Source organism: Hoplias malabaricus, chromosome 4 (assembly GCF_029633855.1).
Source record: "Hoplias malabaricus isolate fHopMal1 chromosome 4, fHopMal1.hap1, whole genome shotgun sequence".
NCBI lineage: Eukaryota > Metazoa > Chordata > Actinopteri > Characiformes > Erythrinidae > Hoplias > Hoplias malabaricus.
Window position 1 is genome coordinate 67,189,029 of NC_089803.1, and position 14,269 is coordinate 67,203,297.

Genomic DNA, 14,269 nt, shown 5'->3' on the forward strand with positions numbered 1-14,269 from the left:
TGCTTTAAGCTAAACCTGCTTTTTGACCAACTGGTCCAGCTGGATGTCCAGTTTGTCAACCATCCTGACCATCAAAGGCCATCTAATTTTGACTACCAGCAGAGGTTTTACTGTGCTCCAGTGCTGAGAGTAATAGTGTCATAATTAAAGATTTCTTGTGCAAATAGGGGGGCACGGTGGTGCATCAGGTAGTGTCGCAGTCACAAAGCTCCAGGGACCTGGAGGTTGTGGGTTTGATTCCCACTCCGGGTGACTGTCTGTGAGGAGTTGGTGTGTTCTCCCTTGTGTCCACGTGGGTTTCCTCCAGGTGCTCCGGTTTCCTCCCACGTTGGTAGGTGGATTGGCGACTCAAAAGTGTCCGTAGGTGTGAATGTGTCTGTGTGTGTTGCCCGGTGAAGGACTGGCGCCCCCTCCAGGGTGTATTCCTGCCTTGTGCCCAATGATTCCAGGTAGGCTCTGCACTCACCGTGACCCTGAACTGGATATGTGCTTACAAACAATGGATGGATCTTGTGCAAAAAGTGGAGTCACAGTGAGCAGTTCTTTTTCTGCTCCTGAGCACAGGCAGTTCTAATTAAAATTGATTGGTCATGTCTGGAGTCTAGCCTTTCCTCCTCCAAGTGCAACATCAGGTCTTTTTTTTTTTTTTTTTTTTGTCGATGAACTCAGTCACCCTCAGTGCAGATGCTTTTGGTCTATTTAAGAGATTAAAAAAAAGCAGGGAGGTTATTTTCTTTTGAAAAACCAATCATTCTCAATCTTAATTATGAAACAAAAACTGTACTTACAGTAAATGTGCATCAATTCATGTTATACATTAACCTTAGTTTGTAAAAGCCCAACTGTAACATTTGTAGTTGGATCTTATGACATTCAGGGATAACAGCATTAGGCTGAAAACTTTGGATGTTTACATGCACCAAACTCATCTCAAAAAGTTTGGAATGACACACCATTTTTCCAGTGAATGCAGTTCCTTTGCTCCACAGCCCTCTGTGAGTCACTTCTGGCAAAGCTGTAGCACTGGTGGCCCACTGTCTGTGCTGGTAAACAGCATGTTTTCCCGCCTATTAAAAATGCCAATTTGGCACACATCACAAAACAATTTATTAGAAATACATGGCTGTGTGCCCGTAATTTGGTGTTTGTGTGTTCCTCATTGGTAAGTGTGAGAGCACAGCTCAAGATTTGTTTTTTCAAGTGACAAGTCCACCTTGAAAGTGAGGGATGTGTACCAAAACTAGGCATGCTTGGCATTGAGCGTGCTGACCTTCGTCTGATGTGTAAACATACATTACCGGGCATTGGAACACTTTGTTCACTGATTTGTCATTCATTCATATTCTGTAACTGCTTCATCGTCTTCAAGGTTGAGGTGGGTCCAGAGACGATCAAAATCATTGGGGGCAAGGCAGGAACACACCCTGGACATGGTCTAGCACAGATCATTACACACTCACACCTATAGACACTTTTGAATAACCGATCCACACTGATATTAAACATGGGAGTGGATTTTTATTGTTTGGTGCTACTACAGGGTCTTGTCTTGCTCATGTGAAACTCATGCCACGATTAGAACAGAATTTTAAACAGACATCAGAGGGATTATGTTGTCACATTTGATGTTGCATCTCCAGTAGCAGCAATTGTGAGTTACACACACACACACATTCTCAGTTTAAACAGAAGGGTGTCCATGGCCCTGGATTACTTACTAATCATCAGTAAATACAGTACGTAGTAAAACATTAGACAAAAATGGCCCTGGACCCTTAAATCCTGTATGAACTGTTAGACATCTTAGTTTTGAAAGAAAATAATTGCTCATGCAAAAATCTTGAAGTCAAAACTATGAATCACTGCCAAAACCAAACAGCAGAAGTCCCATGTATTCTAACACTTCTACTTAAAATAAGAATAAAACTTTTAACTAATGTTGCTACCTAATTTGGAATCAATCTTCTGATCACCACTCAAAGAATAACGGAAATACAAATAATAAATGAAGTAAAAGGTCACGCATTCTTACAAAAAGTAATTCTGACACATGTAGAGTTCTTCTCTCCGGAATAAAAACAATGGCTGAGAAAATAAGTGTTAAGGGTAGGCACCCCTGCTTTAAAGATTTATTTAAGTGCTTCTGCAGTCTGGTCTTACTTGCACAACTAAAATTGGGAATTTTAGAAATGATTATTTAACAAAACCACCATGTCAAATTGTTCCCTGGTTTACAGAAGGGAAGAAGGTAGGCTCTGGCTGTGTGCGAACGAACTGGAGCTCAGTATTCTGCATTTAATGGGTAGTCCTTGTGCTTATTTGCCCTAAAATAAAAAGGGAGAGAAGAATCAGTGAGTTTCAAATTAATGACAACATCTTAAAATGATACACATTCCCAGTATTGACTCACCACTCAAATGGAAGTACCCTCCAGTTCCTATTGAAGCTCAGAAGGGTGTCCATATCTTCCTTACTCAGATTAAAATCAAAAACCTGAATTAAAATGGAGAATATTAACAGACTGATGTCAAACACATTCCTCTGATGCTAAGATTTATCTGCACTAATACACATTACACTGTTTGATGTGATTACCTGAATGTTTTCCTTAATTCTCCCTGGATTGATAGATTTGGGAAGAACCGCAACATTCCTTTCAACGTGCATCCGGATTAAAACCTGGTGACAAAGTTTTCTAATTAGCAAATTGTGAATGGTTTTATTTCTTACTGTCTTTAACTCTCACTTTTCTGCATGTTCTACCCTTGTGTATCAGAGGCGAAAAACCTACACCAATAGGTCAACCATACGTGATGACCCTGGAGGGGGCATCGGTCCTTCGCAATGTGACACACTCACACCTATGGACACGAGTCGCCAATACACCTACCAACATGTTTGGACTGTGGGAGGAAACCCACACGGACACAGGGAGAACACACCACACTCCTCACAGACAGTCACCCTGAGGAAACCCACACAGACAGGGAGAACACACCACACTCGTCACAGACAGTCACCCGGAGGTAACCCACGCAGACACAGGGAGAACACACCGCACTCGTCACAGACAGTTACCCGGAGGTAACCCACGCAGACACAGGGAGAACACACCACACTCGTCACAGACAGTCAACCAGAGGAAACCCACACAGACACAGGGAGAACACACCACACTCGTCACAGACAGTCACCCAGAGGAAACCCACGCAGACACAGGGAGAACACACCGCACTCGTCACAGACAGTCACCCGGAGCAGGACTTGAACCCACAACCTCCAGATCCCTGGAGCTGTGTGACTGCGACACTTTCCATGATGACAATTCGATCAAATTGGGTACGTGCCGTAATCGGTTGTACTAATGAGATGTTGGTACCTGTGCTGGTGTTTTCTTATACTTATCAGCGATAGCCTTCACCTTTGGGTCATCCAAAAGAGTGGGGTCACCTGGCTTTGCCCTGTTAAAAAGGACCATAGTTAAGATTCATTTTAAGAAGTGTTCGTATTGGATAAATGGTTACTGTATGGATTAAATGGTTCAGGACATTATTCCTTAGTTCTACAAACCATGGTCTGTCAGGGGATCCCAGAGGGCTGTATGCAGTCACTGTGATACCCTTAGACTGGCAGAAGCCAATCAGTTTCTCCTGTGTCAGATAGGGATGGCACTCAATCTGGAGAACATACAGTATATACAGAATTAGTAGGCTTGGACACTTCAGTCACATTTAGTTATTTACTTTTCAATGCGTTATCAATTTAAAAATCACTAGTTAACCTGGCTCTACAATTCATTGGGTCTAATGCACTGACTCAATCAGCTAATTAGATCCAATTAGCTCTGGGTTAAAGTGAGAACTGCTGAGCACAGAGTGAAGCAGAGCTGTGCACGGCCTGTTCTTCACTTAATAGACTGGGAGGTAAAGATTTAGGTTTTGTAAAGTATGGAATTCAGGAGGAGCAGTAAAAAGTACTGAAGGTACCTGGTTGTTGACAGGTTTGTATTTGAGCCCTGGTTTGTTCAGGATGGCTTCAATCTGTTCTCGGTTGAAGTTGGAGATCCCGATTGCTTTGACCAGTCCATCTTCCACCAGCTTCTCCATTTCCTTCATGTTAAACATCACGGAAATTTTATGACTTCATCAACAAAATTCACAAAGTTGTCTGCACGTGGATTTTATAAAATTTATCTATTTTAAGATTAGCATTGTACAATGTAAAGTTACTTTAAAATATAATTTCTCTTAAATACCTCCCATGTGTCCAGAAAGTTGCTGTTATCTGGAATTGCTTGACCATCAGCATCAAATGGGAAGAGAGTATCTCCAGGCTGCAGATTCAAATATAGCAATCAGGACTTGTGCACATTTAATGGTAAGCAAATATTTCCCATTATATATATTTAGTTATTAATACAACCTTAAAGCCCATAGGGGAATGCATCAGGTAGAGATCCAGATAGTCCAACCTTAGGTCACTCAGGGTCTTCTCACAGGCTCCTCTAACCAGATGTCTCTCATGAAAGGTGTTCCATAGCTGAAGGAATTTAATGTATAAAATTTGATTATCAGTATTTGTCAGTTAAATAAAAATTGAGAATTAACAAGTGACATATTGTAAAATTAAAAACCCAAAGCTTGAATTTTAGTTACTGAAAATACACATTTTACACAGATTTAGGGAAAAGTGAGGAGACGGAACAAGAATAATTAACTACAACCAAGTGATAAATTGACACAAAGCTACAGGCAGAATACCAAGACTTAATACAACAGTTTAACACAACAATGGGAACTATGACATAATCTACCAATAACAAGAAAAAGACAGATATAAAACAAAAGCAGAGAAGAAAATAAAACCTAAAACTCAAAAAAAAAAAAGACCCAAAACCAGAAAAACCTAAAGAGGCTACGTATGCTAACAATGAAAAGAATGCCAAAAATAACAAGCTAACAACATAAACACAAAGGATGACAAAGCCAATACACAAGGAGACCAGTAACCAAGTAACAGAACAAAGGAGCAGATCATTGACCAAAGAGAACAAAGAACAAACAAACCTGAAAGACCGACCAACAATGTAACATAACATATAATAAGACACATGGCTAACTGGCTAAGAGAAGGCTAAAGGACACTAATGGAACGTAATACGACCGCTCAACACACTACAAATGGCAGCCACCAAATAAGCCTAGGACAGAGCTTATAAAACTCAACAGAATGAGGAACACCTTTGGAAATAATAAATAATAATAATACATTTTATTTTGGCGCCTTTCAAGACTCTCAAGGTCACCGTACATAAGAAAATCAAAGCAAAACAACAGGTATAAACAAAGCTAATTAAAGCAGGCTAATTAAAGAGATACATAAAATCAAAGGACTAGGCTAAAGGCTGTATGCTGTCCTGAACAGGTGGGTCTTGAGGCGTGATTTAAAAATGTCCAGGGAGTCAATATTACGAATGTCCGGTGGGAGGGAATTCCAAAGACGGGGGCGGTGCGGCTAAAAGCTCTAGACCCCATGGTGGTCAGACGGGCTGGAGGGACAGTGAGACTGATGGATGAGGAGGATCTAAGAGTCCGGCAGGGTCTGTTTATGTGGAGGAGCTCTGTGAGGTATGGTGGGGCAAGGTGATGGATGGCCTTAAAAGTAAGCAATATAAGTTTAAAGTCAATGCGAAATTTAACAGGGAGCCAGTGGAGCTGTTGAAGAACAGGGGTGATGTGATCAATGGATGGAGTTCTAGAGATAATACGGGCTGCAGCATTCTGAACCAGTTGCAACTTATGAAGGGACTATAACCCAAGGAAAGGGGTGTAGCTAAGACAAGGACAAGAGAATCATCTGAGTGGAAGGAGCGTGGCTAAGGACAAAGACTTGAGACAGAGGTACAAAGAGATATAAGCTAACCAAGAAACAGGACAGGAGGAGCAGAGCAGAATCCTGACACATAACAGGTACCTTCTGCTAATGTTGCTGTGCCTACCTTGCTGACAATAAAAAGATCTTCTCTTTTTACCACTCCTTGGTCCATCATGGCGTGGACACCGTCCCCAACTTCTGTCTCATTCTCATAAAGTGAGGCCCCATCAACGTGGCGATAACCAGCCAGAATAGCGGCCTTTACAGCTTCTGTCACCTGCCCTGGAGAGGACTGCAGCCAACACATCATTGTCACTTTAAAATTAGCAGGGGTTCAGTGATGTCCTCAGACATACCACTATTCAGCTCTTAAATTACACATACATTTTGCAGTATCGGATTACATTTTAAAGAGTTTAATCAGTGTTTTCACGGAAAGGACTAAACTCGAATAGGCAGGACAGTTAAGACCTTCGATTTTCAACAAAAGGACAATGAGCTCTACTGCAGTCATTTTTTCTCTGCGAAGTCAGGAGACACTTTGTTGTCGGTAGATGTCTAATAGAAAAAGTGTGCACACTCAGCTTTATTAAAAAGAAAAACCTGTGTGCAGAGATTTAAAAATGTCTGAGGATATAATATAGAAAGAATTGACAAAGAACTGCAGTTCAAAATCAGAATGGAAACAGATCTAAGTGTGAAGGGCTTTGTGCTCTTCGTATCATCCTGTTGAATTTATAATTATAAACTACTGCTACACTGCACAACTGAATAAACAACGAATAAACTCTTACCTTCCATGTGCCCAATCCCACAAGGGGCATCTGTGCTCCAGTGCCGAGAGTAAGAGAGTTTGCCATGATAAAGCAAGGCTTTGTTCTCAACTTTAACTTTTAAAACTGTACAGAAAGTGGACTGACAGTGTGCAGCCGTTTCTCAGCACCTGAACACAGCCTCTGATTAAAAAAAACAAAAACGGTGTCAGGATTTGATTGGTCACATCTGGAGTCCAGCCCTACTTTCGTTTGCAAATCAGGAAAGACATGTTCCTGTGGTTTATATAATGTATACACAGAAAGCATTCATGGGGCTTATGTAAGAGCAATTAGTTTATACACCAAAACATTAAAACCACATGCCTAAGATTGTGCAGGTCCTCTTTGTGCAGCCTGAACAGCTCTGGCCCATCAAAGCATTGGTGGCGAGGTGGGGTTTACTTTGATTGAACTATCTACTATCTATTATCTACTTTACAACTCTACTCTACTCTACATTTACAGCAGAAATGTCCCAAGTAAAAACACAGCTCAGTATCAAAGTAAGAGGTCGAAGTAAACAGGGTCAGATATCCATAGTCTTGAAGCTTTCATCCGGAAATTGGGAGTCTAACTAAAGGGAAAATGCCATGAACTGAAGATGAACTGACAATTACAGATTACTGAGCAAAGGAAGAAGCTTTTAAGTCAAGGAGATGAGGAACAGGTGAGTTCAGTGAGTCTGTATTCATGGAAATCCATCAGTACTCTGGAGATGACAACCTGTGGTGTCCAGGGCGATCAGGGCTTGTGAAAGGTATTAAGTAGCTTGTATATTTCTTCAGGAAAGGGTTTAGACTAGGTTTTGGAACATTCCAGAAAGGATTGTATTGCATTAAGACACAAAATCCTCAATGAGGTCATTACCAACAACAATCCATCTCATCCCAGAAGTATCGAATGAAACTCCATTACTCTGGAGAATGCAAGCAATCAGGTTTTATGTTCTATGGAGAAATGATTAACCAGTTAAATGCCAAAATTAGACAATTGTCATATTTTTCATAGGGATAGTAAACACAACGGGACTTTGCGCTGGAACTATTTGTTCATCTACCATCACTTTATGCATGCCCTAATGTCATGCAGCAGATATTCACCACTATAAACTCCCTAAACAATGAATATTGGAAACATTAATTTTTTTTTCCATATAAAAATCCACAAAAGATTTATTTAGCATTAAAACATTGTGTAAATATATAGACTCAACAAAACTATTTTTGTGGATGGATATAAATTAGGGCGGCGCAGCAGGTAGTGTCGCTGTCACACAGCTCCAGGGACCTGGAGGTTGTGGGTTCGATTCCTGCTCTGGGTGACTGTCTGTGAGGAGTGTGGTGTGTTCTCCCTGTGTCTGTGTGGGTTTCCTCCGGGTGACTGTCTGTGAAGAGTGTGGTGTGTTCTCCCTGTGTCTGCGTGGGTTTCCTCCGGGTGACTGTCTGTGAAGAGTGTGGTGTGTTCTCCCTGTGTCTGCGTGGGTTTCCTCCGGGTGACTGTCTGTGAAGAGTGTGGTGTGTTCTCCCTGTGTCTGCGTGGGTTTCCTCCGGGTGACTGTCTGTGAGGAGTGTGGTGTGTTCTCCCTGTGTCTGTGTGGGTTTCCTCCAGGTGCTCCGGTTTCCTCCCCCAGTCCAAAAACACATGTTGGTAGGTGGATTGGCGACTCAAGAGTGTCTGTATGTGTGAGTGAATGTGTGTGTGTCTGTGTTGCCCTGTGAAGGACTGGCGCCCCCTCCAGTTGACATGAACCTCCAGAATGCTTTCGTTTTAGTTAAAATGAAATTGCCGGTTCACTGTCACTCTTTGCTGTGCTGCTGAGGATTTTTCTCTTATGGAAACATTCTGCTATTATTTTATGGTCCAAATAACACGATAAAATGTTCTGCATCATTTTGCCTCTTTTTCATCAGAAACAAAAGCGCCAGCCAGAGCAGGCACCATCACAATGGTAACGTTTATAGAGCTCCATGCTGAACTTGTAACATTACATGCGGCCTTACTTTGCTCCACTGTTCTTCTGAGTGTAGAAACATGGCTGACCTGAGCTAGATCCTAGCATTGGCTTCTAGCTAGTGAAGTGTTCAATGTTCAGTACTGTAAAAACAAAAAGTAGTTTCAACCATTTGTTCTTGCCACCCTTTCCTAGTCTTGTGTACGTTTGTATCAGTAACTCTCTAGGTCAGGGGTGTTGTCTCTTGTTCTGCCTGGCTGCAGTCCAGCGTCTTAGTGCTTTCTCTGATCAAACACCCATACTACACCTGGCAATTAGCAGATAAGCCGAGACAGGTGTGAGTGACTGTGCTGGTTTGTAGCCCTCCAGGACCGGCAGTGAAAAGCCCTAATCTAAGTGTCCATCAGTAAAACCAATAAAGCAAAATCAGAAGCCTTTTCGTTCTCATATGTTTATCCCTCCAAAAACAAGTGTCAAGGTTTACACAGATGCATGAGGCGCTGATGAGTCACAGGACTCCAGTGTGCAAAGACAGGGTTACTCAGCTTTCCCTTTCCCCCTGCGTTAAGGAGCATGTTGAGCTGTGCTTAGATTAGTGGTACAGGTGAATAGTATTTTAAAAAATATAATGTTAAAAATGTACTTTTGTTTCCCTCTGTTCATGGTAGTTATAATGAAGTAGGCTAATAGGCCAAAGGAAGGTGTCAATCTCACTCACTGTACACTAGCAATGGGTATCTGGGACTAGAGGATACATAACATACATAAACAAACATAAATGATCAACAAGCAGGCAAAACCAAAGCGTAGTTTAATCATAGACAAAGAAGAGTTTAGTAAACTATAGAAGCCCAAAACAAATAACATAAGGCCTAGAATTGTGTGAGTGAAACAGAGGACTTCACATGGTTGATGAGCTCATGTAGCAGGCAGCAACAGATGCACTACTGTTACTGACTTTACATCTACAAGGTGGACCACTGAAATAGGTGTGTCTAATAGAGTGGGCAGGGGCTGGACAGAATGTATAAAAACTTTAGGAGCACTGCTGTGTCTGATTCGCACAGACCTATGCAATACATGTTAACACGCTACAGCAGTGCGGAGAATTATCCACCGCCCAAAAAATACCTGCTCTGTGGTGGTCCTTGAAGAACAGGGTGAAAGTGGTCTAACAATGTGTCAGAAGCAACAGTTGGACTACAGTCTGTAGGAAGTGTCGCAGTACACAGCTTCAGTGACTTGGAGGTTGTGGGTTCGATTCCTGGGTTCGACAGGGTGTGTTCTCCCTGTGTCTGCGTGGGTTTCCTCCGGGTGCTCCGGTGTCCTCCCACAGTCCAAAAACACACGTTGGTAGGTGGACTGGTGACTCAAAAGTGTCCATAGGTGTGAGTGTGTGAGTGAATGTGTGTGTTGCCCTGTGAAGGACTGGCGCCCCCTCCAGGATGTATTACTGCCTTGTGCCCAATGATTCCAGGTAGGCTCTGGACCCACTGTGACCCTGAACTGGATAAGCGCTTACAGATAATGAATAAATGAATGAATTTTTAAACTGTAAGGAAACCTTGGCATTTCTGTCTCTATAGTGCCCCCTTAGGAAAAGCTCTGCTATAGTCACAGGTGACATAGCTCTGTACGGAATTGTTGGCTCATTTAACATTATGCACTTCCCTAATGCTAAGCTCTTACTGGAGGATAGCCGCCATTAGAACATTTTCTTGCCACAACACACCACACTGATTTCCGAAAAAATAAAGGAAACTAAATAAAGCATGCAGCAGGGCACCTCCCACCTTTACAGAGTTCCTCCCAACGGCCCATCCACCTCTGCATTTTTTCAGCCAGAGGGACAGTTAACTTTTAAGGAATTGTTGAATTTTTGGAGGGCAGCATGGCGGCACCGCAGGAAGTGTCACAGTCACACAGCTCCAGGGACCTGGAGTTTGTGAGTTCTCCCCCGTGTCCGCGTGGGTTTCCTACAGTTTCCTCCCTCTGTCCAAAAAACACATGTTGCTAGGTGGATTGGTGACTTGAACGTGTCCATAGGTGTGAGTGTTTGAGTGAATGTGAGTGTGTGTCGCCCTGTGAAGGACTGGCGCGCCCTCCAGGGTGTGTTCCCACCTTGTCCAGTGATTCCAGGTAGGCTCCAGACGCACCACGACCCTGAACCGGATAAGCGGTTACAGACCATGAATGAATGATTGAATGAATGAATGAATTTCTGGAATGATTAATTTAAAAAAGCTGCTTGCTCTTGATTGTAAGACAACAAAAATAGTTCAGACAGTGTAGGCAAGCACTGGAGCTCAGTATTCTGCATTCAGTGGATAGTCTTTGTGCTTAGTTGCCCTACAAGAAATGATAAGAGTGTCAGAAACATTTTAACAAAAACCAAAGCTACACAAAGTATCTGTATATTCACCACTGCATTACACCCACTCTCCAGTTCCCTTTAAAGCTCAGAAGTGTGTCCATATCTTTCTTGCTCAGCTTGAAATCAAAGACCTGTGTTAAAAGAAACCAATCAGTATTCACAACCTGAACCATGCATGATTCTTTAATGTGAAGATTTACCTGCACTAACACATATTACACAGTCCTGAAAATGTTCTTTGATCCTCTTTGGATTGACAGATTTGGGAATAATTGCAACATTCCTCTCAATATGCATCCGGATTAGGACCTGGCGACAAATTGTCAGATTATTCCTGTAGTTCTTTGTAAATGTAAATTTGTGAGGCTGACCCTTTTATCCTTTCTTTCTGTTTCTTCATCTTTCTGTTCATTCATTCATTCATTGTCTGTAACCCTTATCCAGTTCAGGGTCGCGGTGGGTCCAGAGCCTACCTGGAATCATTGGGCAGAAGGGGGGAATACACCCTGGAGGGGGCGCCAGTCCTTCACAGGGCTCTTACTGTTCATGATCTCTATATTTATGTACCTCCTCTCCTCCACTCCTGCTGCTCTGTTTTTCTCCTACTCTCTCTCTCTCTCTTTTTACACAAGTACATACATAAGTACCTGTCCTGTTGTTTTCTTTTGTTTTTCAGCGATGGCCTTGACCCTTGGGTCATCCAACAGAGATGGATCACCTGACTTTGCTCTGTAACAAAATACTTTCTACAGTTAAAAGTTCACATCCATGAGGTCGGGATTGAAGGGTAATTTAATTAAAACAGTGGTTCCCAATCTTTTTCTCAAGTGCTACCCTTGTACCCCCCACTTTGGGAGCCACAAGATTAAAGACTCCTTTTACTAAAATGTGTTTTGGTAATTGTTTACATCCTCCTGTGTGGCTTACTATAATTGCATGATATAAGTATTGATCTTTTTAAACAAGTATATTTTTAACAGAGCACAGTTAACATATTTTCATTGAAAATACAAGATGGATTCCAACTGCCTTGATAGTCGGCTTGACATTCGGACAAATATCTCCCAACACATTAGTCATGGCCAATTCCACTCTACATCAATCTAGCAATCTAAAGTGGACTCCCCCTGTCAAACACAATGCCAGAAATATGGGAGGGTGATGACATTCATTCATTCATTGTCTGTAGATGCATATCTGATTCTGGATCGCAGTGAGCCTTCCTGGAATCTCTGGGCCCAAGGTCGGAACACACCTGGACACTTTTGAGTCGCCAAGTCACCTACCAATATGTGTTTTTAGACCTTGAGAGGAAACCGGAGCACCCAGAGGAAACCCATGCGAACACAGGGAGAACACACCAAACTCCTCACAGGCAGTCGCCCAGGGTGGGACTCAACTGATGGCAGGCCAGTGTTCCTGTACAATGACCAACACTGAGTGTATAAGTGATTTTCTGAACCTGGTCTGAGAGACATTTTCACATCAGCAGTCATAAACCACCAAATAATTTAAGTTTAACTTCTAGATTATGTTTTTATTATTTTTCATTTTTATTTCACTGCTCTTTACGAGATGCTCTTATGTCTTCTTAGTAATTTCTTGACCATACAGCTTTATTTTGTAAGGTACAGGCTTTAGCGTTTATGTTTTTCACCTACCGTGGTCTATCAGGGGCTCCAAGAGGGCTGTACCCAGTCACAGAGATGCCCTTAGAGTGGCAGAATTTGATCAGCTTCAAATTGAAGTACAATCTCTTACCTTCCATGTCCCCAGTCCTATAATGGGCATTTCTGCTCCAGTATTGAGAGTAATAGTTAATGCCATGATGAAGTGATTGAGGCACACTGTAGGGATATGGTGTCGTAGGGATTATCTTCTTCTTAACTCAGGCAACTCCCCACCCAAAAATCTAGTGTCTGGTTTTGATTGGTCATGTCTTGAGTGCACCCCTCATTTCCTGAAACCTGGAACCAGTGTTGCTTCCAAGTTCAGATCATGTCTTAGAAATTGTTTTTGTAAACCAGGATTACATAAGCAAGGTTTCCAGGCCCAGTATAAATCTCCTGCCCAGTGTGTGCTTAAACCAGGGCCAACAGAAACAGAAGCTTAGCCAAAAGTTAAAGGATTCCACTACAAAAGTAGCCGACTGCTGAGAAATGCTTTTTGTCTTTTATTTTACGAACACCTTTAGTTAGTGAAACACAATACAACATTAAAATGAACTTTCATGCAGCAACAAAAAGGTCTTACAATCCACATACAGAGCTCTACATACACTGTGTCTAAAGGTTTGTAGACACTACATTTTACAAAATTTCTGTTGAATTCTACACCTCAACACTAAGGTTGCTGTAGCCATTTATGATCCAATCAGCAACCAGTAACAACTCTGGTTACTTACTGAGCCCAGCCCATTAGTACCCAAACCACCTGTATCACTAGCTCTTCACAGGGGTCATCAGGTCGGCACCTCCTCTTGGTGGTGTTTTACTGAATTAAGCCCACAACACCTCTTGAAGGCTCAACAGTGAAGTTTGGCGTTCCAGTCCCACCCTACTCCAAGCCAGCTTTACAGTCCTACCTTGACCTTTACCATCAACAACAGTTAATCCACACTGGCGTCCCTGGTGACTAAGACTGTACCTAGCCCCACTGGCACCGTTAATGCCACAAGTTACATGTGAAATATACGTAATACATCACCAACAATCACAATAACATCTCTACAGTGCATTTCCCCAAGTAATCTCCTTATCCACAACCACTGACTAGACCTTTCAATTGTTTCTGATAACTCCTTCACAGCTGCCCTTAGATTCCAGCCCCTGATGCTGAACTGCACAAGTAGGGATGGCCGACTTAGCTACAAATTCTGCCACCACGTTCCCTCACCTCAGCCACCAAGTCTGCGTACTTCAGCTTATTCCTTTCGAATACTTCATCTACTGCATAATCAGATTAAACCGCTAACTCTGAAATAAACTATCAGTTTACAGTCAGAGCAGAGCACCATGTCTGGCCTCAGTGTAGTTAACACAATGCACTCTGGGGCCTGCAGGTTTTTTCCTACATCCAGTAGCAATTTCAAGTCTTGTGCTTCACCCCATCTACCAATATTTGTAGCCTGCGCATGTTCTTGAAAACATTCCCCCTCGCGCACACACCTAACAATTTTATCGATACAGCCACTCGTCAATGCATTAACCTCTAGCCGTTTGCTGTCCAACAAATATTGATTAGTCATAGAATCTA

The 14,269-nt window shown here is 42.3% G+C and overlaps 1 protein-coding gene across 2 annotated transcripts; it reads right to left on the minus strand.

The window, feature by feature from the left end:
- Window positions 1-1,121: 1,121 nt before the first annotated feature.
- LOC136694067 (aldo-keto reductase family 1 member B1-like) lies at window positions 1,122-8,923 on the minus strand. 2 transcript variants are annotated; one of them, XM_066667421.1, is made up of 11 exons: window positions 8,690-8,923; window positions 6,669-6,830; window positions 5,999-6,166; window positions 4,423-4,539; window positions 4,256-4,333; window positions 3,987-4,109; window positions 3,571-3,677; window positions 3,380-3,461; window positions 2,596-2,679; window positions 2,411-2,493; window positions 1,122-2,324 (listed from the first exon to the last, which is right to left on the minus strand). In XM_066667421.1, the coding sequence occupies exons 2-11, from the start codon at window positions 6,732-6,734 to the stop codon at window positions 2,282-2,284; spliced, it is 951 nt and encodes a 316-aa protein (XP_066523518.1). In that variant the 5' UTR covers window positions 6,735-6,830; window positions 8,690-8,923; the 3' UTR covers window positions 1,122-2,281. The 2 variants fall into 2 exon arrangements, with proteins under 2 accessions (XP_066523518.1, XP_066523519.1); XM_066667422.1 differs by lacking the exon at window positions 8,690-8,923 and adding an exon at window positions 7,014-7,708.
- Between the last annotated feature and the right edge of the window lie 5,346 nt (window positions 8,924-14,269).